Raw genomic sequence first — 26207 nt, forward strand, 5'->3', positions numbered from 1 at the left:
TTACAAGTATATTTACTTCTTGATTTAAAATGAAAAGATTTTATTTTAATATTATCAACTGCAGGTTCATCCTTTCTTTCTTTTTTCTCTTTATTGGGATGAGTATAAACCATCTGTTTTTTCTTCTTTTTGGCAAAGATAAAGCATGATTCAAATTAAATATAAACAACGCAAGAAGTTATGCTTGCAACTTTATTATATTTAATATTTCAAAAATTTGCTACGTTGTATAAAAGATGAAGCTTAATTTTTTTTCAATTAAAATCTCTGCCTCACTGCATTGAGATCAGATACAAGTTAGAAGAGTGCCTTGCAGCTTGATTCTACCACCGGATATATATCTAATATTTCCTCCGATTAATTCAGACCAATTTTTATGCAGAAAGTTTTTAGGTCGACAGTTTTAAAATGCTATAGATCATGTTATGTTTATCATATTATAGACATCAGCGGTAGAATGCATAAATAACATTTTCGAAGCTCTTTTCACCGAGGAAAAAAAAAGCCACAGTTTAAGTTCCTTTCACGTGAAGCAAAGCTATAATTTTATACTGTATATGCCACCTTGGTGTAAAAAATCATCTGGGCTCTAGAATGGACAAATAACTTAAATATTTGAAAACCTTTATTATTAAACCTTTTTAAAAAATTCTCAATTGGGTGACATTTTCCCACCTTGATTAAAATGATCAAAATCAATGCATTATTCTCACTTTTTGAAAATTTTATGAGCTCAGATAAAGCAGCATTGGATTAAGTATTTTAATATTAAAAAATTAGACCACGAACGCTTTTCACTTCCTCAAAATTATGGCTTTTCTCCATAGTGACGTTTTGCGCCATTTTCAGAATAAGCATAGAGCGTTTGGTAAAAATAAACTAAACTTAACCCAAGAGTCACTAGTAATTATTTCAAACTCAGATCAGTTATGTAAATAGCATATTATTCCCAAAAAAGCATCATTGCATATGGCTGCAGAACCTTCGAAAAACACCCTTCATAATATAATTGCCGATTAAAAATATAATAAAGAATAATATTTACTCTTGACAACTTCATGCAGTTTAAGAAGAAATTATTTAGGTTGGTGGAGATATAAGAAAAACGATTCTCATATCTATTTCTTTTAATGACTCGATAGAAAGAAAGTCAATCTCCGCTCACAGAAAATCCTGATGTCATTCAAATTCATGCATTTGCTGATGGGAAATGATCGTCATTGTATTTGTACCTCCCTTTTAAGCAGTCATACAGTCGATCTAGTTCATCTAAGGCCCAATCACAATACATTATATTCTAGGACATTTTTGATTCTGTTTCATTTTTAAAAAAATAATAGTAAAAAAAAGCACTTAAGATATCCTGTTTAAGAGAAATATCCACTTTAAAAAAAAAAAAAAAAAAAAAAAAAAAAACATTTTTCTGACCCATTTATTAAATGATAAAAGTTTTCGGCAGGATTTCTATAGGTATATCTTTTTTTAATTTTATAACTACATACAATATATTACATATAATATGATTAAACATATTATATTGTATATTTAATGCGCTTATATAGCTTTATACATGCTTGGATAAATATTTGAAACACACGTTAATTAGAACGAGTTAATAAAATTAGTTTATTTATACCTCTCCAAGATCAGAACGTTTCAGGAGCATGGGGGGTCTATAGTACAAGTAGATTAGCTATATTTTTAATGCGGTGACTTTTTTACTTCAAACTATTCTTTAGTGTTGTTTTTAAATAAGTACTTCACATGTCTCCGGATCTTTACTACAGACAACAGTATAATAAACAAAAAAATCTTATTCTCTGCATGGAAATCGTTGTGACCCATGCAGAGAATAAGTCGTTGTGACCATCAAAAAAACTCTCTGCCGAATAAATGTGGCTTATCATTGTATCCCCTTAACGTCTTCACTACTTCCTTTTACGATTTCTTTCAAACTTAAAACTAAATCAATTTCTCGTTGATAGCAGATCTCTAGTACGGATTTCCTCCATTGTGTCTCCATCAAACAAGGGACTGAATTCATTCTAATGTAGATGAATGGTTTTGCATTATAGAGGGTGGGAGAGCGCATCCCAAAAATAAAGTCAAGGTGTCAAAAATATCATCCTATTCCGGGAGAGAACATGGACTGGGGGGGGGATAGAAAATGGGTGACTCAGCAGGAGACAGATTGGGTGATCATCTAAACGGCGTGGTCACCGGGGACCCGTGAAATTAATATCCGATGTTTGTGTGTGTTGAGATTGGGGAAAGTGAGTGGGTGAAGCGGGGGGGAGGGAGTGGGTAAAATCGTCAAAATCTCCAGCTTTCCGGTGGGTCCGGAGCTTCCGGGTGAAGCTGGAGATATATTGCAAACCGATTCTTCGTCCTGAAAGCCCCCTAAATATCATTTTCCACCACCATCAACGCTGATGGAATCATATTTCGGGGATATATAATGGAATGTTTGGCATATTGATCTAAAGATGGAAATTATAGGAATTTGTTTCGGAAGCTTTGTCATACGTTGTTGGAAATATTTGTACTCATTGTTCGAAATCGTCCCTTTTTATTAACGAGATAATGGCGTTATAGATATAAAGCGTGTAAACTCCATTTATAAGCATATTTGGTGATTTAGCTCCAGAAGTTTGATGAAATGGTAGGTGTAAACCACAATTATGTTATTTCGATGTACTCATTTTGCGTATAAATAAAAATATATAACTCTTTTTTATTATCCTTTTTATGGATATAAAGCGTGAAAAAAACCTTTTCGTCATATCTAACCAAATTTGGCGATTTTGCCTCATAAATTTGGAGAAAAGGTAGATGAAAACCACAATTATGTTATTTTGATGTGCTTATTTTGTAAAATAAAAATATACAATTTTTTTTATTGTCCTTTACCTATTATACTAAAGACAGAAGTAATATCAAAAGATCATTGAATATATAGTTAATTTTCTTTAAAATATATTGTTTAAAGTTGACTATTTTTATCAGAATATTCTGTAATGCCAGATATTAATATGCTATATCTTTATGAATCTTTATTTTTATGTCTTATATGAAGTGAAAAATGCAGTGGCGTACATAGCTTCAGGTGCGCCCCCTCCTGTAAGAATTATAAATGTGCCCTATCTTAGACTTAACACAATATTTTTAAAATTTTAATATAAGACAAGAACACTATGAAGAGAGCTTGTCTGGATGTCAAAATTGTTGTTAAAATTTTGGAAAGTCGTAGTGATAACCACCAAAAAAAAAGCGGTCAAAAGACTACATTGATTTAGATTTGAGGCTTTCGAAAACTTTAATGCGCGATACAAAATTTCTGATCTTTTTTCTTCAAAAAAACTTATAATAGTTTTTTTTCTTCTTCAGATTCAGGTGCTACCGCGGGTCGTAGGTTGTGCACCCCTAGTGCATTACTTCTGAGCAACCACACGTCGCGGGGCTGCGAAGGTGTTATTTATGCTACTGAAAAAATAAATCACAACCGGTCGTAAATAATTATTTATGAAAAAACAAACAAATTTAACTTTTTCAAAATCTAATGATACGCAACTGGGAAAGGGGGAATTAAAAGCATCAAAACCTGTTTGACTGCCAGAAAGGCAAACAAAGTTAAACAGAACTCTAATATCATGTTTACTTATTTTTCAGTACAGAATTAAGCTTAATTAACATATTTCAGAACTTTATAAACACAATTGAAAATTTTGTTTAAATCTGTTAAAACATTTTGGCTCAAACATTGCTATTAAATTCTGGTGCAAATATTCCGGCCTGGTTTTGTTATAAAATTACAGGTAGTCTCTAAACATATGTAAATGAATATTTTAAAGAAATTATTTATATCATATTATCTATGATCATATCATTTCAATTTTGACTTAAGGAAAAAAAATCTTAGTTATTTTAATAATTACATTTATAACCAATTTTTTCGGTATTTTCATTTTAAACATATCATAATTATACAATGAAATAGTATTTTAAAAATATTATGGATATTTTAAAAACTGTGTTCTAGTGTAATAACTGTAAAAACTCTAGTGTAATAAATGTAAAAGTATTATTTCCTGTAAAATACTTTTACTAACTAGAAATTAGAAGAAAAAAATCAAATTAATTTTATTATTTGAGCAGTACTATAACAAAAACTGTACCCGTTATTTAAAATTGACAGTCCAATGTTTTTTGCTATTTAATTTATTTTTTCGATTAACGATATTTAAATTATTTTGTCCAATCAAAATAACTTAAAATAATTAAGTTATTTCCTGCAATTTTTCTGCAAGCTGTCAAAATTTTTATTCTTACAAAATTGTCAGGCGCATGAAAAAAACACCGTGTAATTTTTTTTATTTCTAATAAAGATAAAATTTAATTGAAATAAATTGTATTCCTCCAACTCCTTATAAATTAATCGAAATAAACTATTTCCACTGAATATACTTTAAAAAAAAGGGACTGTTGGGGAAAAAAAGGAACCCTAAATCGAATTTTCAACCATCGCATTCTTTAAAAGCAAGTGAATGAATAGACGCTTTTTCTCAAATTTAATAAACTTGATTTGAATAATTCAATTGCAGAAAGTACCGAAGGAAGAGTGAAAAAAGTTTATTTAAGGAATGATTATATTTATTTTTCTGGTGCCAAATAAAAAGAATCCATGAATGCATATGCAAATGTTTCCTGGACAAAAATATGAAGCAGAACTAATATTTGTTCTATCCTCCTCTCGCTTTGTGCGGCTTGTTTTGATGTGTCAATACGAAAGTTTCTTGTTTTTTTTCTTTATTAGAAAACTGAAAGACTTTGAAAGAAATTCCGCCAATTAGTATTTGCATTTTAAAAGTAATCCTTTGTTCTCTTCTATTCCTTAAAGAACCACTAAAAGTGAAATATTAATGAAATGAAATATTTCGTTTTTGTTTATATTCTTCAATATTCAATATTGATTGAATCATTGTTTTTATATTAATTAGTATGCCATATATTTCTCCAAAAAATTAGTTGTAGAGAAATACGAAAGAATTTTATCTTTCAATACGTGATGTATGAAAGTTATATTTAAAAATTCTGCTCGTAATAAAATTAAAAAAAAAAAAAAAAAAAAAAAACAGTGCGAAAAAATAAAGTGGTCATCTTAAACACTTTTAATCGAATGATTGGGAGTTAGGGACCCCTTAACGTTTATTTAATAATTTAATAACTATATATATATATATATAAAAGTTCAAAATGAAGAATAAAACAAAGAAAAATTATAGACATATTGAAAAAAAGGGGGGGGGGGAATAATAAGTAAAAAAATAACAAACAACAGTTTATATATATAAAAAAAAAGAATTAAATTTTATTTAAAAAACCGGGGAAAAAACCGGAAAAAAAGATATAATCTTTTCTTCAGCCCACACGATTATATCCACAAAACAGAGTGCTTTCTGATATTGTATCAATAAAGCCAAAGCAAAATATATTAATACAATAGTGTGAGGAGCACATTGTTTTTCTTAACTTTTGTCGTGCTTTCTTGTATTTATATATATATATATATATATATATATATATATATATATATATATATATATATATATATATATATATATATATATATATATATATATATATCGGGTGGGGCAGAAGTCGAATCCATGAGCATAGATGGCGCCACTGGAAAACAAGAACTATCGCACCCCTTACTTTAATGCCCTACGACAACAACAACAGCAACAGGAGGTTCGACATTATTTTAAATTTTAGCAAAAAAAATTTTGTTTTAATAATTGTAATAATTATTCATTAACTAAACTTTGTCTTCTTCTATATGGTTGTACACAAATCGAGTATTTCTTTATGTATGTATGTAATTATTTTTCAGGAATTTTGAGTACATTATGGGTTGTTTCAAAAGCACCACCCTTAAAACAAACATTTAGGTTGCTTATCAAAAAATAAAACAGATGAAGTATACAACATTAGGAGTTACAAATATTTAAGCTGGGAAGAACAAAACAGGTTAATAGATTTGAGGAATCGTAAACGAGTAAGTCGAGATTAAAAATATCAAAACCAGTTTAAGTCACAAATGAATTCGAATAGCCTTCTTCGAATTAATGTGCTTAATTTGGTATGTGATATTTAACGAAAATTCTAATATTACAGATTCTTTTAAACTATTCTACTATAAGGGTGATAATCACGCTGCGAATATAATATAAATATTCATTTAATTATTCTTCATAAATGATGTATTTATCTTCATTTAATTGATTTTAAATCACTGAAATATAAATATCTTTCCAGGTGTCTCAGTCCCCGTTCCAGAAATTTTTATGAACCCTGCCCGTTTCCAGCTTCTGGTGAGTTCACTTTCTTTTATTAAGGAGATGTCACAAATTTACATTAGCTCCCGTACGCGCACTTGAAGTGCGCATGCGTCAATTCTGGTGATATGCGCATGCGCCCGCGGAAAAAAACAAAGAAACATCAAGCTTACATAAAGGAATATAACAGATTTCCCGTAACTTAAAAATATTAACATTGGGAAATATCATCTTAACTTCGACTATAAAATGAATACATTTACAGTGGACATGGATATTATGAATGTTAAACTTCTTTAAACTGAACGGCATGATTGTGGTCCCAAAATTGTTAATTGCACATGCGCACTTCAAGTGCGCATGCGTCAGTTCTGGTGATATGCGCATGCGCCCGAGAGAAAAAAAACTCTCACGCGTACATAAATGAATGCAAGAGATTTTACTAAATCCGTAAGTTAAAAATATTAACATTGGATAATATCATCTTAACTTCGACTACAAAATGAAAACATTTACAATGAACATGGATATTATGAACGTTAAACTTTTTCAACCTAAACGGCATGACAGTGGCGACATTGCCACCATCATGGTCACAAAATTGTGACTCCTTACCCTCCATTTCTCTCTTTTTGACTAACTACGTATTTTTGCGGGAATGCAGAGTTCTTACAGTCTTGGGGAAAATTAAAAAAACTGTACCGCTGTATTATTATAAAAAATTTACTTCGTTTTATAAACTATCACTTTAAAATTAAAAATTCAAAACAATAGATTTCGCAGCTATTTTGAAATCTTAAGTGTGATGGTGAAAACGATCTTATCAATATATGTATTTACTATTTCCTCCATTTGCAACTCTATTTTAACTATTAAAAAACCATGCGAGCCCTGCAGGTATGCTTTTCTTTTTTCATCAGTATAATTTTCGCATTAATTTCTTAAATGCAAAACTTTAGTATTGTTTCCAGATGCTGTCTGAAATATTACTGAAAAATAATAATTCTTCGTGTTTCGAAATTTCTCATTAAATTTTATTGCGACATACATTTTATGGAAAATTCATTCAAAACACAAATTAAAGCCTTAAATATCAGAAATACTCTTTTACGTTTATTTATTTTTTTTTGCTGTTAATTTTTTTTCTCTTCTTTTTTAGCTTTTATACCTGTTTTTATGAAAGTAGAAAATTGTTGAAGTGAAAAAAATCAGTTACGGTTGTAGGAATGACGTGTAGAAAATAGTACAAATTCTTTTTCTTTTTTTTTTCGGGCTTTTTTTAAAGCTTGATAAATCCCTTGGCTTTTTTTTCCCCTATGGGATACATTTCACACCACACTTATTTCTCACGGAAAAGGAGAAAAATAGGAATTTTTTGGCAACAGTTGAAAGCAAATCAAAGAACGTAACATATCTTACGAAGGACAGATTTTTTTTTTATTATTATTTTTATATGAATTTGTTTTTATTTCTCATGCCTCACGCTGGTTCTAATTTTTTTTTTTTTAACAAAAACATATCTATTTATTCATTGTTTAGTGTTACTTCGTTATACACTGTTAGATATTTCATTCTAAAATTACTGTAAAATAACCGGCAGCAGACTGTCCATTCAATTAACCTTAAAGTTTACAAATAAAGAACATTTTTTTTTTACTTTTGTGATTGTAAAACCGTTTATAACTAGTATGGTTAAGAAACCAAGAATTCAAGATTATACGTTTCTTACCATTTACCACCAGCATAGTTTCAAAACCGTAAAAATTTTTTTACTGGACATTGGAGCTAGGCTTTTCGCTATGTAATGGGCATCGGATTTAGGTTGTGGTTGAGTTGTGTTTTATCAAATGAACTGTGGAATGTGGTTTTATTAGTTTATCTGATTGTTTCTCTTGTCGGTTGTTCCCCTTATTCCTCAATTTCACTCTCCTAACTTTTTCGAGAGGAATTTCGTTATTTTATGGACAACTATTTTCAGAATCTTCTCCGAAAATGAAGTGAAAATATGAACACGTTGCAGATAGCAAGTAATTATTTAAACTAAACTCAGTGGCGCGGCAGCCCATAAAGGGCCAAGGCTTACTGTGCCCATCTCAGTTTTTTTTTACCTTGGAATCTGGGATGCAAGAGCAGATGTTCTGGTGAGGTGGTCAGCCGAACGCGGAACCCCCTGTCTTTAGACGCACTGAAGAGATGAAAGTGTTAAGTCAACCTTGCCCGGCCCGAGGATCGAACCCAGGACCTGTGGCACGAGAGCGCGAGGCGCTACCACTCGGCCACCGGGAGTCAAATAAGTATTTAAGAAGCAAAAATATTATCGAATACCTTAAGAATTATTAGCGGAAATATATCAATATTAAGCTTTTTCGAGACAGGCGAGTCATGTATGCATTCTCAGGATGTCGATAATTAGGGTAAAAAAGATGAAACTGGTAGCGAAATTATTTTTATAAAAGTTTTTTGTGGGCAGGATAATGAGAGTTTTCTTTATTTAATTCACCGCTACTTAGTTCGTATTAAAATTTGTATAGTTACACTTTTAATACACATGGATTGGATGTGTTAGATTTAAAGTGAAAGCAAAAATAAGTCTGTCAAATTAGCTATGCCCAAACTTAAGCTACCGCTTGTCCAAGAGGACGTGATCTCTGCTAGCAGAAGAATACTCGTGTAATAAATGGGGCCTGGTGCACATTCAATGTGTCGGGTCACAAAATTCTCAAGTTCCCATTACAAATCAATTCCTCTGGAGATACTAAATTGAAGATGGATCATTCTCTGGTTCAGGTCAAATTACGATTTGTGGATATCTATATCCGCTCCATAAACAGGCTGTGAAGCATGCGTGTGACGGAAGTCGAAGTCTTGGCCATAGATGGCGCCACTGAAAAACAAGAAGAAGCGCACCCTGTTCGCCTTAATGACATACGACAACAACAACAATATGAAAAAGCTGAAAGTGGCTATTAAAAAAAACTTCAAATTTAATCCGTAAGTGAAACCGATTTTTTTGTTTGTTTTAAAAGCGCTTTTCTCAATAATGATTCGTAACATTTTCACGTCATTTCTGTATCTTTTACGTATATATATATATATATATATATATATATATATATATATATATATATATATATTGATTTGTGGGAAACATAAATAAAGATAAAAAGGAAAGAACAGTTAATATGAATTTTTCACAAAAATGACAAATGGATCTCCATCCGTTGTAGTTTGCGGATTACTAAGTTTTCATGTATCAAAAACGTAGTGTGTTTTCCTAGGGAGTTATTACACAGTGAAAATAGCCCTTGCTGGAGAAAGACGATTCCTGTCCAAGCGTAGGCAAGGAGAACGAAGAAAAATATCGCAAATTTGACGACGTGAATATTAGTGAGGAATCATTTATTAGGGAGACATTTTGAGGGAAAAAGGGTTATTGTCCTACGATTCTTTTTACTTATTTTTTTTTTAACTCCAAAAATTGTAAATTTTTTCGTTTCATTTTCTCACATCCGTTTAATCTAATGCTTGCTCTTGAAAATGTTCATAACTTGAACTCTTATAGTTATAAACTGTTTTTTCCTCTTTAATTTTTAACTAACCATGAATCTTAATTTATTCTCATGTAGATTCGAATTCATCAACTGAACAATCTTCAGACCAAAGTAAGAAAAGAGGTCCCCTAGGAAGACTCTTTCGGAGCTTAGGTCCAAAGAAAGACAAAGAAAAAGTCTCCCCTAGACATAAAAGTGCCAAACCTCAACATCAACATCATCTAAATGTCAAGTACCTGGCAGACGGTATGTTGACATTTTTAATTTTGCGATGTCATCATAAATAAACATTGAAATACAGTGTATTAGATTTATATTGAATCGATATTCTATTTTACATTATATTCACTATACTAAATCGATTATTAAATTGAATCGATATTGTAATTTACACTATATTCAAGATAAGTGTTGAATAATTTGTCGTAGCAAGAGTTAATGCACATGCTGTAGGCTAAATGAAAAAAAAACCCGGCTTTTGCAAATGTCGTCTGCAGTTTACATTGCGTCAGGTTAATTAAAAAAAATTTCAGTGTTTTCTACCCAGCCTGATATTTTAGTCTATTATAAGTACCTGCTTATATGCCTTTAGGCTCATTAGAAACTGTGCGAAGAATTACTGAGGCTAAATTTTCTAAAGTAATAAACTTCTAATAAAGCTATTTGCAATAAATCTTCTCACCTCTGGGCTTACTTAAGTGCCTGAACTAAATCAGGCTAAATTAGAAAAGATTGATACATTTTTTTAATTATCATAAACCTAGATATGTAGGCTTATTGTAACAAGTCCAAATAATGCCAGGCTTGGGTATTTTTACAATTAGCCTTATGCTTAGCTATTTGCCAAGAACCGAATGAGTATACGGCATGTGCATCAACTCTAAAAATATTGCATTTTGATTTGTTATCTTCGAGAGCATGCGATAAAGAACTGGAATCTATAGAACCATTCTATAGAATCCTTCTGAAATTTCATTAAATTAAGATAGAGTTTACTCGCATAAGGACATAACATTTAAGATATTTTTTTTTCATTTTAAAAAAAATAGTATTTTTTTTTTTATAAAAGCTAATTGCATTTTTTGTGAATTTCATTAGTTTCGTCTGATTTTGCGAAGCGATTTTAAAAATGATTATTTAAAAAAAAAAAAAAAAAAAAAAAAAACTATTTAAAGTGTTTAATACATCCGGAAAATTGATTTTTCTTATTTAATTTCTTTATTATTTCATGAATAATTAGGTATTTAGGTTACAAAAAAAATTATGTATATATAATGTTTCAGTTAAAAATTAATTGACATTATGATGCATTATAAATTAATTGACGCTAATAGAATTTCAATTAGAATTTGTGATTGCTAAAATGGTGTGTATTCAGCAAGAATTAAAACTATTTATTACGATTATTTAATGTGACTTTCTAGAAGTTTCTTTAAAATTATTACTGAATCCTAAAATAATTGTTCTTTTACAAACCACTTAATTATTTAGCAAGTTAAATGACTTAACTCTGATTATTTTTTTAATTAATAGTTTGTCTGAATGTCACTGAAGAGCATTGAAAATTATTTAAATAAAGAAAAACGGAAGTCGATCAAAATGTATGATTTTCTGCCTTCTTTTTGAGGAAATCGAATGTGTTTTTTTTTCTATATATTTGAAGTGAAAAACTATACATCCTGTTTTCAAAATAACTACTTTGGCGGCAACAATATGGCGCTGTCTAAAAACAGAATTGACAGACGGCCGTGCAAATAATATAGTCCAAATGGTCTGATATATTGCAAAAAAGATAAGAAAAATTATTTTGTTTTGTAATTTTCTCAGTCACTAACACCATCTATTTACTAAATTTTTAATAGTTTTAAATATAGCAAGAATAATAAATGATTTCGAGAACGAGGCTCAGAATACTTTATACCTACTTCCATATTTTAAAAAAAATATTTTTTTAACATTTTTAGAGCATCTAGTATGCTATAAATTTATTTTTATTTACCTCACAGTTTGTTTTTTAAACTTTAATGTACTAATTATATTGCTAGTTTTTACTTGAAATAAATATATGTCAATTGCTAAAATAAAATTAATTCTTCAAAGAAAACTTTAAAAAGAACCAGTGTAAAATCCTGCTAAAAGCTCGTTAAATTAAAACTTTTATTTGAAACATACGTTCATTGCTAAAACGAAATGAATTCCGCGAAGAAAGCTATAAATGGAGCCACTGTAGAATCTTTCTAAAACCGTTAAATAGAAACTTTTTTTTTTTTAATAATAATTGCCAACATAAAATGAACTTTTTGTAGGAAGCTATAAATGGAACCATTGTAGAATCCTTCTAAAACCTTGTTTAATTAGATTGTGTTTTTGAAATATATGTTAATTGCTAAAATAAAGTTAATTCTTTGTTGGAAGCTACAAATGGCACCATTATAGAATCCTTCTAAAACCTTGTTAAATTCAGACTTTTTTTTTAAATACATATTCATTGCTAAAACGAAATTAATTCTTAGGAGAAAGCTATAAATGGAACCATTGTAGAATCCTTCTAAAACCTCGTTAAATTAAAACTTTTATTTGAAATATATGCGAATTGCTAAAGCGAAATTAATTCTTCGAAGAAAGCTATAAATGTAACCATTGTAGAATAATTCTAAAACCTCGTTGAATTAAAACTTAAAATCAGCATTGAACTGAAATCCTCGAGAGGAATTGGTTCAAAACCCAAATTTTAAAATGGAACATTCGCTACAATTACATTTCAGAAACATTCTCTATGCAGGTGTTGATTTAATTTTATTCGGAATAAAGGCGAGCATATATCTCTAGATTACCTCTTTCTGTAATTGGATTGAGGCATATAAAGGCCTAGAAAGAACAATTCCAAATATTGAATTAGCAAGAAACCTAACACTAAGCCTCGCCGACGAAAGTCCTCTATCATTGAGAAGATTAGAGAGCTATGTTACAAATTGATTAAAAGTCTCTCTATGATCATTCTCAATGTTCCTCTTGGAGTAGTTATTTTTTCCATAGCTATATTTTCATTTGTATTCTTTTATATCGAACTAAATAATAGTGAGAAAAGAAGAATGATTTTCCTATAGTTATATTTTCATCAGTTTTCTTTTTAAATAATTGCTATAACAAAATTAATTCTTCTAAAAAAACTATGAATGGAACTATGATTGATTTATTGAAACTATAAATGGAACTAATATTGATTTCTTAAGCATTTATTAAATTTATGTTTTAACTTGTTTTAATTTATGTTTTAACTACGTGTTCTTAAACTTTTGTTAAAATTATGAGTTAAAGAATAATTTTCATATAGGTATACTTTTAATAGAAAAGTACATTTTCGTCAGAATAATTTTTGCAACTTTAAATTTTTTTTTAGATTATCCTAAGTTATTGACTTGATTTTAACAGAAAAATGATCTTGTATATTTTGAAATTAGTGCATTTTCTAGTTTCTACTTTTAGGTATATTTTCATAAAACTTATTTATCGTGAAAAGATAAGAATGATTTCCATATAGGTATATTTTATTTAAAATAGAGTATATTTTCATTAGAATAGTTATGTATTCAATAGGACTGGGCGATATTAGAAATTATATATCGTGATATATCGTCAGTTTTGCATCGCGATATAGCGATGTATCGCGATATAGTATTTTTGAATTTCATTTACTTTAAGGCACAGAAAGTCAGATTTCTATCAAGACTTCATACGCATATTGATTTAAATCAATTTATAAATTTGAAAATATATATGTTTTGCTAAAGAAAGATATTAAATAAATTGACTAAGATGTACAAATCTTACTTAAAATATTTATTGAAAAAATGTGTGTAGATACAGAATGAAATATTTGCACTTCTTTATCGTTTATAAGGTATAAGCAGTCTTAATTTAAGTTAACCCCTAAAACACCCTTAATGAAAAAAAATATTGTTATTAAACAAAAGCTGATTTTAAAATTTCAAAATATATTTTAATTAAAATAAAAGTTAGATTGACTAAAAGCCGAAGCTTAAAATTAAAAATGTTCGAATTTTAAACTAAAAAGTAAACATAAGATTTGTAATAATTTCTTAAAATTTTCGTTCTCTGAAAGATTTCTCAGTTTAAAAATAAAAAGGGAATTTTATAAAGATATCTAGCTGAAATTATTGAAAGAAAATTTAAAAAATTAAAAAAAAAGTTTGTTAAGAAATTCATTATACACTTAAAACAAAGTGTTAAAAATATATTTTTTTTTAAAAAAAAGAAACTTTTTTTAACAAATCAATATTTGCTTGTACTATTATGCGTAAATAATTACAGAATTATTAAGTTCGATCGTAATGTTCAAATTCTTAATGAAGAAGTAAACACAAGTTTTGTTATATTTTCTAAAAATGATCACGCAAATAACAAAAGATTTCTTAGTTTAAAAATAAAAAAATAAATAAAAGTGAAATTGATCAATATATTTACCTAACAGCATAGGAACAAAATTTAAAAAATAAGTTCGTTAAAAAATTATTTGTATCCTTAAAACAAAGAGCTAAATAAATTTAAGAAAAAAAAATGCTTCTTAAACACTATTTTTATTATTATTTCATGTAAATAATTAAATTAAATTAAATAATGACCGAATTATGAACGAAAAACAAAGTAAGGCAAAGTTTCTTAATTAAATTCTTAAAAATAGAAAAAGAATTGTGATATTCGGTAATATATTTAGCTAATTAACTAATAATATAAAACGAAAATTAAAAAAAAATAATGATTTTACTCTCTAATAAAACGAAGTAGTAATTGATAAAAAAAAAAAAGAAATGATTAAAATTCGCAAACTTTTCAAATTCTTTTGAACAAATAAAGTTTATTGACTTATGTCCTAAAAATAAGTTTTGTTTTAACTTTATTTCTAAAAATAAAATAACTCAAGATTTATAAATTTAAAATCAGTAATAGAAGCCCATTAAATTATTAGAAGTTTTATCCGAAAGGTTTTTAATAAATTAAAAGAAAGTAAAAAAATAACCTAACAAATTTATTTACTTTGTAATTTAATTCCTTATGGGTGCCTTAAATTAGATTTCCGATAATTTTCACATTTAAAAATATAAAAAAAGTTTTGTCAGAAAATAAATAAAAAACTTACCTAATTAATGAAGAAACTTTTCTTTATAAATTCTTTTCAATAATAGATTGCGTTCAGAACAAGGTTACGACGGCGATCACGAAGTTAATCCCATTGAAAATAATCTACAAGAAACGATTTCAAATCGCGAAGGTGCGAAAACGAACATGTGATATAACGATATAAGGTCTCAAAAGTGATTCTGATTCTACCGCTCATCAGTCAAGGCCGTCTCAACATAACGAAACAATATCGTCTTCCACAGCGCGAGTTGGCATCGGAACGTAAGAGAAAGTCCTTGCGTGTATCGCTATATCGTTATATCGTCTTCTTCACTCGACGGCTTAAATCAGATTTCTGATGCATCGCTTGGAATGAAAGTTGCTGTATCGGTTTGCCGATATAGGCGTTAAATCGATATGTCGCGATATATCGGTTTATAGCCCAGTCCTAGTATTCAATCATTATTGTGCATAATTAAAACTGGAACATAACTTCAAATTATGATTTAATAAGCGTAAATTAATAAGCCTAAATAAACTAAAAGTATAACTAAGTTTATTTATATGATTATTCACTTTCAATTTTTCGTATCTGCCCAGCTTTAGTTTGTTTCCGCTCTCCGAGAGAGAGAAGAAATTTTTATGGGTTTCTGCTTACGCATAATTGTTTCATCTAATGCAGATAATGCTTTCTTTTATTGGGGAAGAAAAAAGAACAATGTCAATTTTTATATTACAATTAGTATATTTAGAACGTTTTCTGTAGTCTAATTTTTTACGTACGTATAATTGGGATGATTACTATTGTTCTAAAGATGACCAAGATTCATGGGAAATTGAGAAGATTGGCGAATGATTTTCAAAATTGATTAAAAAATTTATCATGATTCGCAACAAAAACTTTTCATGTTGAAGTGTAGTTTTTTTCCCATAGATATATTTTAATTTGAATATTTCTATAGATATATTTCTATTGAAATATTTCTATAATTATATTATCATAAAAATATTTCTATTAGTATATTTTCACTAGAATAGCTTTACGCATAGGTATATTTTCACTAATTTATCTAGCTTGTTTTTATTAAAGAAGAAAGAAGAATTTTTTTCAAATAAATATTTTATTTAGTGAATTTAACAAATCTCCGCTAGTCTTCTTTTTTTAAAATTCTTTTCAGCTCCGTTATTTAAATTCCCTAATTAGTTAGTATATCGATATTCATATGCGTCATATTTTTATTTAGGAAAAAAAGATTAATGAAATTGATAGAGAAAACTATTCCAGACACTTAAGACTCTCAACATCTCTTTTCCTAACGCTGTTTTTTGAAGCTCTGTCGAATCTTGCTGTAAAGAATTATCTGGGCTTTAGAACAGACAAATAACTTTAATATTATAAAAGTTGTCAAAATTTTTAAAAATCACCAGTTTGGCGACATTTTCCCACCTGGATGAAAAGTATCAAAATCACTGCCTTATTCTCAATTTTTGCAAATTTTTATGAGCTCAGGTAATGCAACATTGGATTAAGTATTTAATTATTAAAAATTTAGAACACGCTTTTCATTTTCTTAATACTAAGCCATTTCTCCATACTGATGTTTTGCGCCATTTTCAGAATAAACATTGAGGGTTAAGGTAAGCTAAACTTGACCTAAGAGGCCTGAGTATTGCATATTCAATCTGAAATGTAAAAAGCATATGATACATTGGCAGCATTGGAGTAATGCTTTAAATCTTAAAAGATTAGACCACAAACGCTCTCCATTTTCCTAAAACCGTGACTTTTCTCCATATTGACGTTTAGCGCCATTTTGAAAATAATCGTTGACAGTGCTGACTAAACTTGACCTAATAGTCATGAGTGACAATTGCAAACTCACAGCAGTTATACAAAAAGAATATTATTCTGAAAAAAGCATTATTTCAATTACGACGGAGTCTTCGAAAAACAGCCTTAAGAAAGAAATAAAATTATCAGTACTTATTTTTAAATGTATTCTGCATCAGCCGGCGATGATCAGCTGTCGTTATTTCTACAACTTTTCGAATAAAGTTAAAACTCGTCAAAATAATTCATTTATGGAAGATAAAGAAAGCAGATCTACACATCATAATATAGCGTCCAATAAAACTCTAACCCCCACTACGTGCTCAGAGTAAAAACATTTCTCTTTTTGTGAGTTTTGAAGAATAGTCCGAAGATATGCGCTAAATCAAGTTAACTGCTTTTAAGGAAACTCACCTGATCATAAATAATACGGCCTTTTTTTCTCATATTATATAAACCGATGAGGAGGTCATATTTCCGAAAGAAGTAAAATATCACTCCAAAGGAAGACATAATTTTCAGGACATAGGGTAGGAATCACTAGTGGGAAACATTTTAATTTCCGTTCTGTGCACGATAAAGTACGGAAACTCAACTAGCCTTAAGGCTGTTTTTCAGAGGCTCCGTCGTTACATGAAATGATACTTTTTTTTCGAAAACTATGCAATTCTTATATTTGCTGTGAGTTAGCAACTGTTATTCATGACTGTTAGGTCAAGTTTAGACTATCTACAGCCAGGGCTGTCTACGGTTATTTTGAAAATGGTGCAAAACGTCAATAGGGAGAAAAGCCATAGTTTTGTGAACATGAAAAGAGTTTGTGGTCTAATTTTTTAATATTTAAAAACCGTTGCTCCATTACTTAGGCTCATAAAAGTTTGCAAAAATTGAGAATACGGCAGTGGATTTGATAATTTTCATCTAAATGAGAAAATGCTGCCAAATTGGCGATTTTTAAAAACATTTAATGACGTTTGAAATATATAAGTTATTTGTCTGTTCTAAAACCCAGATAATTATTCGCAGCAAGATTATACGCATAGTTTAAAATCATCGCATTGCTTCAAGTGTAAGGCTCTTAAACTATGGTTTGTTTGTATTTACCTTAGTGACATAGCTTCGAAAAACAGCGTTAAAATATTCTCCCAACCCTTGTCCATCCTTGCGTATTATAGATTTCCATTAAGTGAATTTTCTTTACCTTTATCTAAACATTTTTCGTTTTGTGTAGTTGAGCTGCTACACAATCACAAGTATCTTATGTAACTAAGAGACAGCAGGCCTGCTCGCTTTGTCCTTCAACGCTAACAATTTCTATACAAACATCGTTTTTTTTTTTTTTCATTATGATATAAAGAATTTTACATCAAAATTGAAAATCATTTAATTGTAATACAGTAAACACTGGATATAGCGACCACAATTACGAAAATGAACATTATAACGTAAAGTAACTGTAGGACTGCAGAGATGCCAACTGCTCCGGATTAGGCAAAATATTAAGATATATTTTCTTGTAATTCCTATTAATTTTTGTATACCTTACATTAAAATGTTTTTCCTCATATGTATTATTTAGTAATAGTGCGAAAAGTTAATTCCTTAATAATGTTTAACAATTTCGCATTCATTATTTTAATTACCGACGTTAACTAAGCAGAATTTAAGATAAAGCTTATAAAAAATAATAAAAAAAAGTTTTTTGCTGTTTAATGATTTTAAATTAAAAAAAACTGTTAGATACTGTTTAAATTATGTTTATCGTTAATGTTGCATAATAAGCTAATATCATAGAGTTATTTTATAATAACAGAAATCCAGATCAAAACCGTAATATTAGCAGATGATATTACTTGGAAAAGATGACAAATAAATATAATATTGGAATAGATCGTTAATTAAGAAATCTCCAAAAAAATTAACACCTAAAAAAGATAAGGCCTTACCATGTAATTTACTGACCAATAAGATCGCACCGTTTTTCTGTTATGTAAAACTTATTTCTACCTTAGATTCATACTGGCTAATCACTAAAATCCAGTCCAATCTCTCTTAACTTTCAAACGAGTGTCACTAGAGACGCATAAATGACGTCTAGTTAAGAGTAAAATGACTGACTTTGCCTTTTATGATGTCATCGCTTAAAACGCCATCTAGTATAAAACTGTAGATTTAGTAATTTTATTCCACTATATTTTCCTAAGTATTGAGAGAAACTTGAAAGAATAAAGATTCATTATAAAGGTAATATTTATTTAATTTTCAAACGTCTTTTTAATTGCAAGATTAGATTTACGGTATATTTAGAAAAAAAGTGTTCTGAGTTTATTTGTGAGTTATTTTTTAATTGATTCCTGCATTTTATGTGAATAATTAAAGACTATTCCATTGAATTCTGATTCGTTGAAGAATCGACGGAAGCAGATAGGTGTACATTGTAGCTGCGTAGCACAATTTTGGATTACTCTGTTTTACTCGATTCGTATAACATTTCACTTATACAAAAAGGATTTTTATTTTCTAGCATTGAATGAAACAAAATTTTCGTCAAAGCGACTTTTTATAAAGCAGAAACAGAAGCAAAATTTTTATTTATTTATTTATTTTTTAAGCTTCTATTCTTGCTCTATTATATGGCAACAGAAAGCAGAAGAAGACTATTTAAGAATGAAATATTGACTTTCGCTTCTCTTACATATTCAGTATATGAAAACAAATAAATAAAAAAGGCAAAGGGAACTAAATAAAAAATATAACTTGTACGCAATCACACGAATGAAGATTGCCTCTACGAAAGAAAAAAAAAGTAGAACAATTTTAAAACCGCTGACTGTTCGGAAGCGGCATTCTTTGATGAGCGTTGCCAAAAATTGAATGTTATATTTTTATTAAAAAACACACGGAAACACATTTGTTTAAGACTTAAACTTCGGATGTGAAGGTGAAGTTTTGGTTATTCTTTATTACATTCCTGACATTCCTCACAGTTGATACTTAGGGTCCTCCTTTAACATGTTAAGTTACTGAATGTTTGTGCGCATTTGGCAGCTAGAAAGGAAGGAATGTTTTTTTGGTCATAGGTTTCTCACTTAAAAATGTCGCCAACTTCAAACCAGGTGTTAATAATGAAAGAAAACGCGATGATCATTTTGATAGCTATGTTAATAATTTAAAACTTACAGTAACGTCTTTCTTATAAGCGTCTGGTATGGAAATATTTTAATAAAAATATCTCACCCTTACCCTTAAATTTTTTTTTCTTTGCCAAATTTATTTTTTGTCAAGTAAAAGCGGAGGAAAGAAAACAGAATATACAGCATTGATCATAAACTACTGAAAACTCTTTTTAGATGTTGTCAGCCATTCAAATATTTTTACTATCAAGTGTGTTAATAAATATTTAAGGAATTATCGGAATTTTAATATAACTTTATATCGTCAAAAAGTATCGACAAATACGGAGCATCACGATTATTTTCCGGTTAATTAATGTGCCATTTTCGTTACCCAAAGAAAATTTATCAACACCCACAATAGATAACATCGTAGTTCATAATTATCAATATCGATAATACTCAAGATATTATTATCGACATTTATCGTTAAATCATTTTTTTATTTATTCGGTTCATATTAAAGAATTGCTTCTAGAAATTCTTGTCATCTATTAAAGTTAGGATTAAAACTACTATTCCATTTATCTAAATTGATAATTAAATAAGAACATTATATTATTTAGTATTATAATATATAATTATAGAAATATCGAGTAAATTAACTGGAATCATTATTTTTCAATTTCCGCTACTAAGTATATTAACTTTAAAACCGTTTATAGTATTTTGATGCTAGAAGCATGTTTTTTATTTTTTTTCTTGCTGTACTTTTTCAGAATTTTTTTTTTCTCTTTTAGTTTATAGTTTCACAATTGTTAAGGTAACTAAAAATATACATAAAATGAAGTAATCTGTCGTAGGTCATAATCTCTATATTGCTATGAGTCAAATATCTACTTATTTGCTATTATTATGTTATTGCTACTAAAATCTCAAAACCAAATTCACGTTAAAGCACCATATCTGGTTTTAATAGACAGGCTTTTGAGATAGTTCTTATAAAATAGACATACACGCTGAAGTTTTGTATGAAAAAAAAAATTTTCAGTTGACTTATTATAAATTACATAACATAAAAGTGAAATTGTTGTTTTATTTAAAATTTCATTGTAGAAGTAAGCAAAAATTTAGATCAGAATTTAAACTACAACTTCAAGTAACTAAGTTAACATAACAATCATAAAATTGAAATATACTAAACTTCATTTTAAATTTTTTTAAAAAAAATAATGTTCTTTAAAACCTATCACTTGTTTATCTGAATGCGAAATTTATATACAAAATATTTTCCCTTTCTCACTCTTCAAGATATTTCTAATAAATTATTTTTCTAGGATAAATAAAAGTAAAATTATGAATAAACTAATTTTTTGTCATTAAAAAAAAAAGTTGAAGTGACCAAAATTCGAACCTGGATTTTTACAGTCACAACGCAGTGGATTAACTTGATCACGACAACATGTTCAAGACGTAAAATCTCAACAGAAAATATTTTCCAGTTTCTCAGTTTTTCAGATTAGTACTAATACAGTTAATTTTCCTTATTTTTCTCATCCAAAGTCGCATGCATGTACACTAGATGGCGGCACTACTAATGCGATTTCTTAAGTTTTCTCTTTCATTTAAAGCATTTTAATGTTTGTTTTTTGATTTTTATTTTCTTCATAATTTCATTGTTTGAAAATGTTTCTTTCATAGCAATAATATTTTGTGTATATTATTCTTTATTTCATATAAAATTTTAGAGCATTCGTTTATGAATGAAAAGTTAACAAAATGAAAAATTAAAGGTCAATGCTGTCGAATTTCAAATTCCAAATCAATAAAAATTTGATTTGTCTATAATTTTAAATGCTTTTTTTTGAAATAATTTAATACGATTAATGCTGTCAAATAAATATATATTTCAATAAATAAACTTTTATCTTGGATGACAAAATATGTTAAAAAATATTTAAAAAAAATAATGATAATGGAAAGAAATTCCTAAATTAAAAGATTTTTTATATATTAATTAAGATGTATTTAATAAACAATTATTAAATATTATAGTTTATTTTCGATTTTTTCCTTTAATTCATTATGATGATGATGTTTATAAAAAATAACCATTCGAATATAGATAATAAACATTTCATGTGATAAAAATTCTCACAGAATTGCAGAATCTCACAAATTACTATAAATACATCTTTAGTTTAAAGGTAGGATCACGGTAGTATTCATTATCAATCAAGCTCTACACTTATGTGTTAATATACAGTAATCGTAAATTCTAACTTTTCAATAAAGATGGCAGCACCAAGAAAATTAAAAATAAATTCTCATTTCCGTACATAGAACTGAAATATAATTTGGCATAATTTGTAATAATTTTTTAAAAGATTCCACTAAGAAATGGATAAGAAAACTAAATTATTTTTATAACTTTTAGTTATGTAACTGTATTTTGAGAAATATTTCCATATCATAAATTCAACTACAATCGCCAAGGCTCCAAATGGATTTTAAACTTGCAATTTTTTTTTTATAAAATAAATAAGTAAAAAGCATGTAGACGTCTGTTGGCTACAAGTTATATCCTTCAAGTTTGTCCCTCGCTGACCGCTGACCGGAAGTTACCAAAACTTGGCGATTATTTTACCGTCGTAGATCACAATACGGAAATCTTCCTGTGTTATTTATACCTCTCAAATGTTTAATACGATAAATTTTATATAAAAAGATTCAGTAAATTATTTTATAGTTAATCATAAACAAATTATTTTACATGAATGTGAAAAATTAAATGCTTCAAAATCATGGGGGGAAAAACTAGTGTCATTGAAAAAAATATTCATAAAAATCGATAATCTTTACTTTGATTCTCTTAATTACAGAGTTGCAATAATAGACTCAACCTCAATAATAGACCAATACAGAGACTCAAACCTCGTTGGGTTTTTAAAAAAATTTACCTTTTTCTTTTTGAAAACGTAAAATAAATAAATAAAGCATTATAATTTTAAAATGTTTTTAACGATTTTAGCCGGATTGATATAAGGAGATTTTTTCAATAAAGAAAAAATTTTAATACGAAATTAAGTTAAATAAAATATTTTTCTAAAAAAAGGCGTTTTAATTCTGCTCAGAAATGTTAAAATAAATGTAATGTTCTTAATAAAGAAGAGTTTTTCTTAAAAGTTTTTTTTAGTTATAATGCAGATTAGGCAAAAGAAGCGAAGGAAAAAAGTACCGAACAGCTGTGCCCAAACGGTAGAAGCCATTCTTGATAGGGGTACTTTTTTGTAAACAAAGTTTTAGTTAATTTTTTGTAATTTGATAACTCTGAAATAATTTTAGGCAATATTCTTGTTTATTCTAGGAGAATATTTTTTACTGTTCGAGGAAAAAAAAGGATGTTTGCCAGATTTGTTTTTCGTTTTTTGTCAGGAATATTTTTTACCCAAATTTACAATGACATAAAATAGCAAATAAGAGAAGCACATTTATGTCGATTGATTTAGTTAGATTATATTTTATTATTTTTTGGGAGTGGCTTAACGTGTTTTTTAAATTTTTTTGGTGAGTGAAATTTTTCTAGCTAATTTTATTATATCATCATTATATCTAAAAATTATATTTAAGTTATTAAAAAAACCAAGTTTTTTCTCAACGAACACTCATTCAAATGGTACTGCACTGTTAATAAGCTTCTTTTTAAAGAAAATGAAAATGATGCATTTACAGCTGAAACTGGAGAAGTACCAGTTTACAAAAAAATTGGAAAGATGGTATTTTAATATATTAGAAGGTGGAGCTGAAGCTTCAAGTAAAATAAAGAGACCTGTGGATTTTGAAAGGTTTTATTAACGACTTCTCTCATCACGTGTTATGGTGCTTTGAGTCATTATAGACCAAAAGTCTTATTATCATTCAGCCTTACATAGTGTCTCAAGAAACATTAAAATCGCTACTAAACTACCATAGTATGACTATTCTTCTCTCCACTTAGATGTTTAAAAAAAAATACATGAATACTCGATTCATAATTTAAGAACCCTTTAAATCAGAAAGAGATTCTATTCTAAAGAATTACACATTTTATCTTTTATCTAAACATTTGGAAAAAAATTTTTAAAGTGTTTATTTATTTTTTTTTTTTCTATTTTTTTTTTTTTTTTAGTAAGACTTTCATTTTTAAAATTAAACCTAAGCTTATTTTTAAAAGTGGCACTAAATCGAATTTCTTTTGCAAAATGAAACTGAATATAAATATAATTTCTTTTATAAATACAATCTTTAGAAAAAAGTTTATAGTGTTTTTAATTTGCGATAAGTTAAATGTATAAAACGTAATCTTTTGTGCACTAAAATTTCGTATCGATGTGCCAAATTTCGAATTGATAACTTTTGTGTCAATTGTTTCATACTTTGCATTTTTAAAAAAAAATTATCTAGAGGATAAAAATTTTCTCTCATGGATTTCCATCTTTGGATAAAAATTAACTTTAGATATCCTTTTCGCCGGCGCAAGTAAATCAAGCTACTTTTTTATTTTTTGTATGTATATTCAAATTAAATAATAATAATAAAACTATTCAATTTAATTTTTCGTTGGTGACTTTATTACCTGCGCTGACGAAATACTCCAAATTATTTTTAAGTAAGCAATTAACGAAAAAAAAATTTTTTTTGAAGTAAATAAATGAAAATTACGTTACCTTTTAGAGTCATATAACTAACAACGCAAAAATTAAATTACGCTAAAAATTCATTGCCGTGACCAGGATTCGAACCTGGGTTATTGCGGCCACAACGCAATGTACTAACCACTATACGATCACGGCTACGGTAAAACGATTGTGAGATAACTTGAAGCAAGAAATAAGTCTACTTCTGTGCTCTACTTGCTTAAAGTACCTCCGCCTTCCCCTAAAGCGTTTTTACAAATCGGTTCATTTTTATTCTTATCTCTTGCCTCCTGTTCTTTTCCCCCTCTAAGCAGTCCAGAGTGAAGATAATCCTACAAGTTTCGTACTTAATTCATAGATGGCAGCACTTCCGATTTGCGAATGGAGAAAAAACATAAGTTCTGCATCATTATAATCTATCCACTAAGTTCCAGAAATTTTCTGTTTCGTTTATGTATATATGTGAAGTGTAAACTTATCTCTATGTAAACTTATTGCGACATATTTTCAAATGAAATAATTCTCTCTCGCTTCATTCATTGTTTTAAATTTTCCTCTAAATGATACAACTATAGAAGCTCCTAAAGAGATATTTCAATTTTATGGATGCATTGTTTGCTGCCGATAAAATGTAATAAAATATTTGAGCAATAAAACAATTTGAAAAAAGCCAGTTAAAAAATAAATTCGAAGAAATTACTCTTAGCATTGTCGTATTTAAAGGCTAGAGACCATAAATTCAAGTTTTCCACCTTACAATGGTAGATTCTAATTTATATAGGTCATCGCTTACTGATAGCACATATAAGTATATCAAATGTATTAATCACAAATGATAACATTACGTATGGAATAAATTAATATTGTAATCAATATTGATAACTGTAAGTATCGAAAACGATATATATTATGGATACTATTACGATACCGATAACGTACACAGATCAAGATTATTGTATGTATCTGGAAAGCGATAATTATTTAGTGTTAAATATTCAAGACTGTAATATTGCCAATGTTGCTAAATTTTATTTGGGAACAAAAATGTTGACCAATGAGAAAAATAATAAATGACCCAAATGTGTTAAATTGAAAATATTTGCTTTATATACCAATATTTTTTGATATTTTTGAACTTCGTACTTATTGAATATTGGGACCTCACACACACACACACACAATATTCGTGTTGGCGATAATTCGGAGAAACAGTCGCCAACACATGGTCCCTACCATGCATCCCATTATCAGTAACTAGTTAAAAAATCGTATAAAAAAAAAAGTCAAATCACACAAGAATAACAGTCAAAACTTGCAATATTTTTGTTATTATTAATATTTTTTCAATTTTCGAAGATTTGTGTCTGACGGTTATGATATCTTTGAATAGGTTCTCGACTTCAGATCGGTGATGGTATTGGCCAAAGTTCAGAAGACGATCAAGTGAGACTCCTTCTCCAACTAGTGAAGGATGGATTCCTATCTATGGAGGACGCCATGGACAGGGTAAATTCATTCATCCTGCCTAATGATTCTTACATGATCGAAACTTATTTTGT

At 28.5% G+C, this 26207-nt stretch overlaps 1 protein-coding gene and 1 non-coding gene across 3 annotated transcripts in view; one reads left to right on the forward strand and one right to left on the reverse strand.

Annotated features, from left to right (window-relative positions):
* Window positions 1–26207, forward strand: part of LOC107441952 (uncharacterized) — a 358765-nt gene that overhangs the window by 303901 nt on the left and 28657 nt on the right. For both annotated transcript variants that reach the window (XM_043044432.3, XM_043044433.3), the window contains 3 exons: window positions 6319–6374; window positions 9965–10135; window positions 26039–26154. In XM_043044432.3, coding sequence (XP_042900366.2) covers window positions 6319–6374; window positions 9965–10135; window positions 26039–26154 — 343 coding nt within the window. The remainder of the gene's footprint in view (window positions 1–6318; window positions 6375–9964; window positions 10136–26038; window positions 26155–26207) is intronic.
* On the reverse strand, window positions 24733–24804 carry TRNAH-GUG (transfer RNA histidin (anticodon GUG)). Its single transcript has one exon. It is a non-coding gene; the product is annotated as a tRNA-His (tRNA).

Source organism: Parasteatoda tepidariorum, chromosome 2, assembly GCF_982258835.1.
Source record: "Parasteatoda tepidariorum strain Cologne lab strain chromosome 2, Ptep-v5.0, whole genome shotgun sequence".
Taxonomy (NCBI): domain Eukaryota; kingdom Metazoa; phylum Arthropoda; class Arachnida; order Araneae; family Theridiidae; genus Parasteatoda; species Parasteatoda tepidariorum.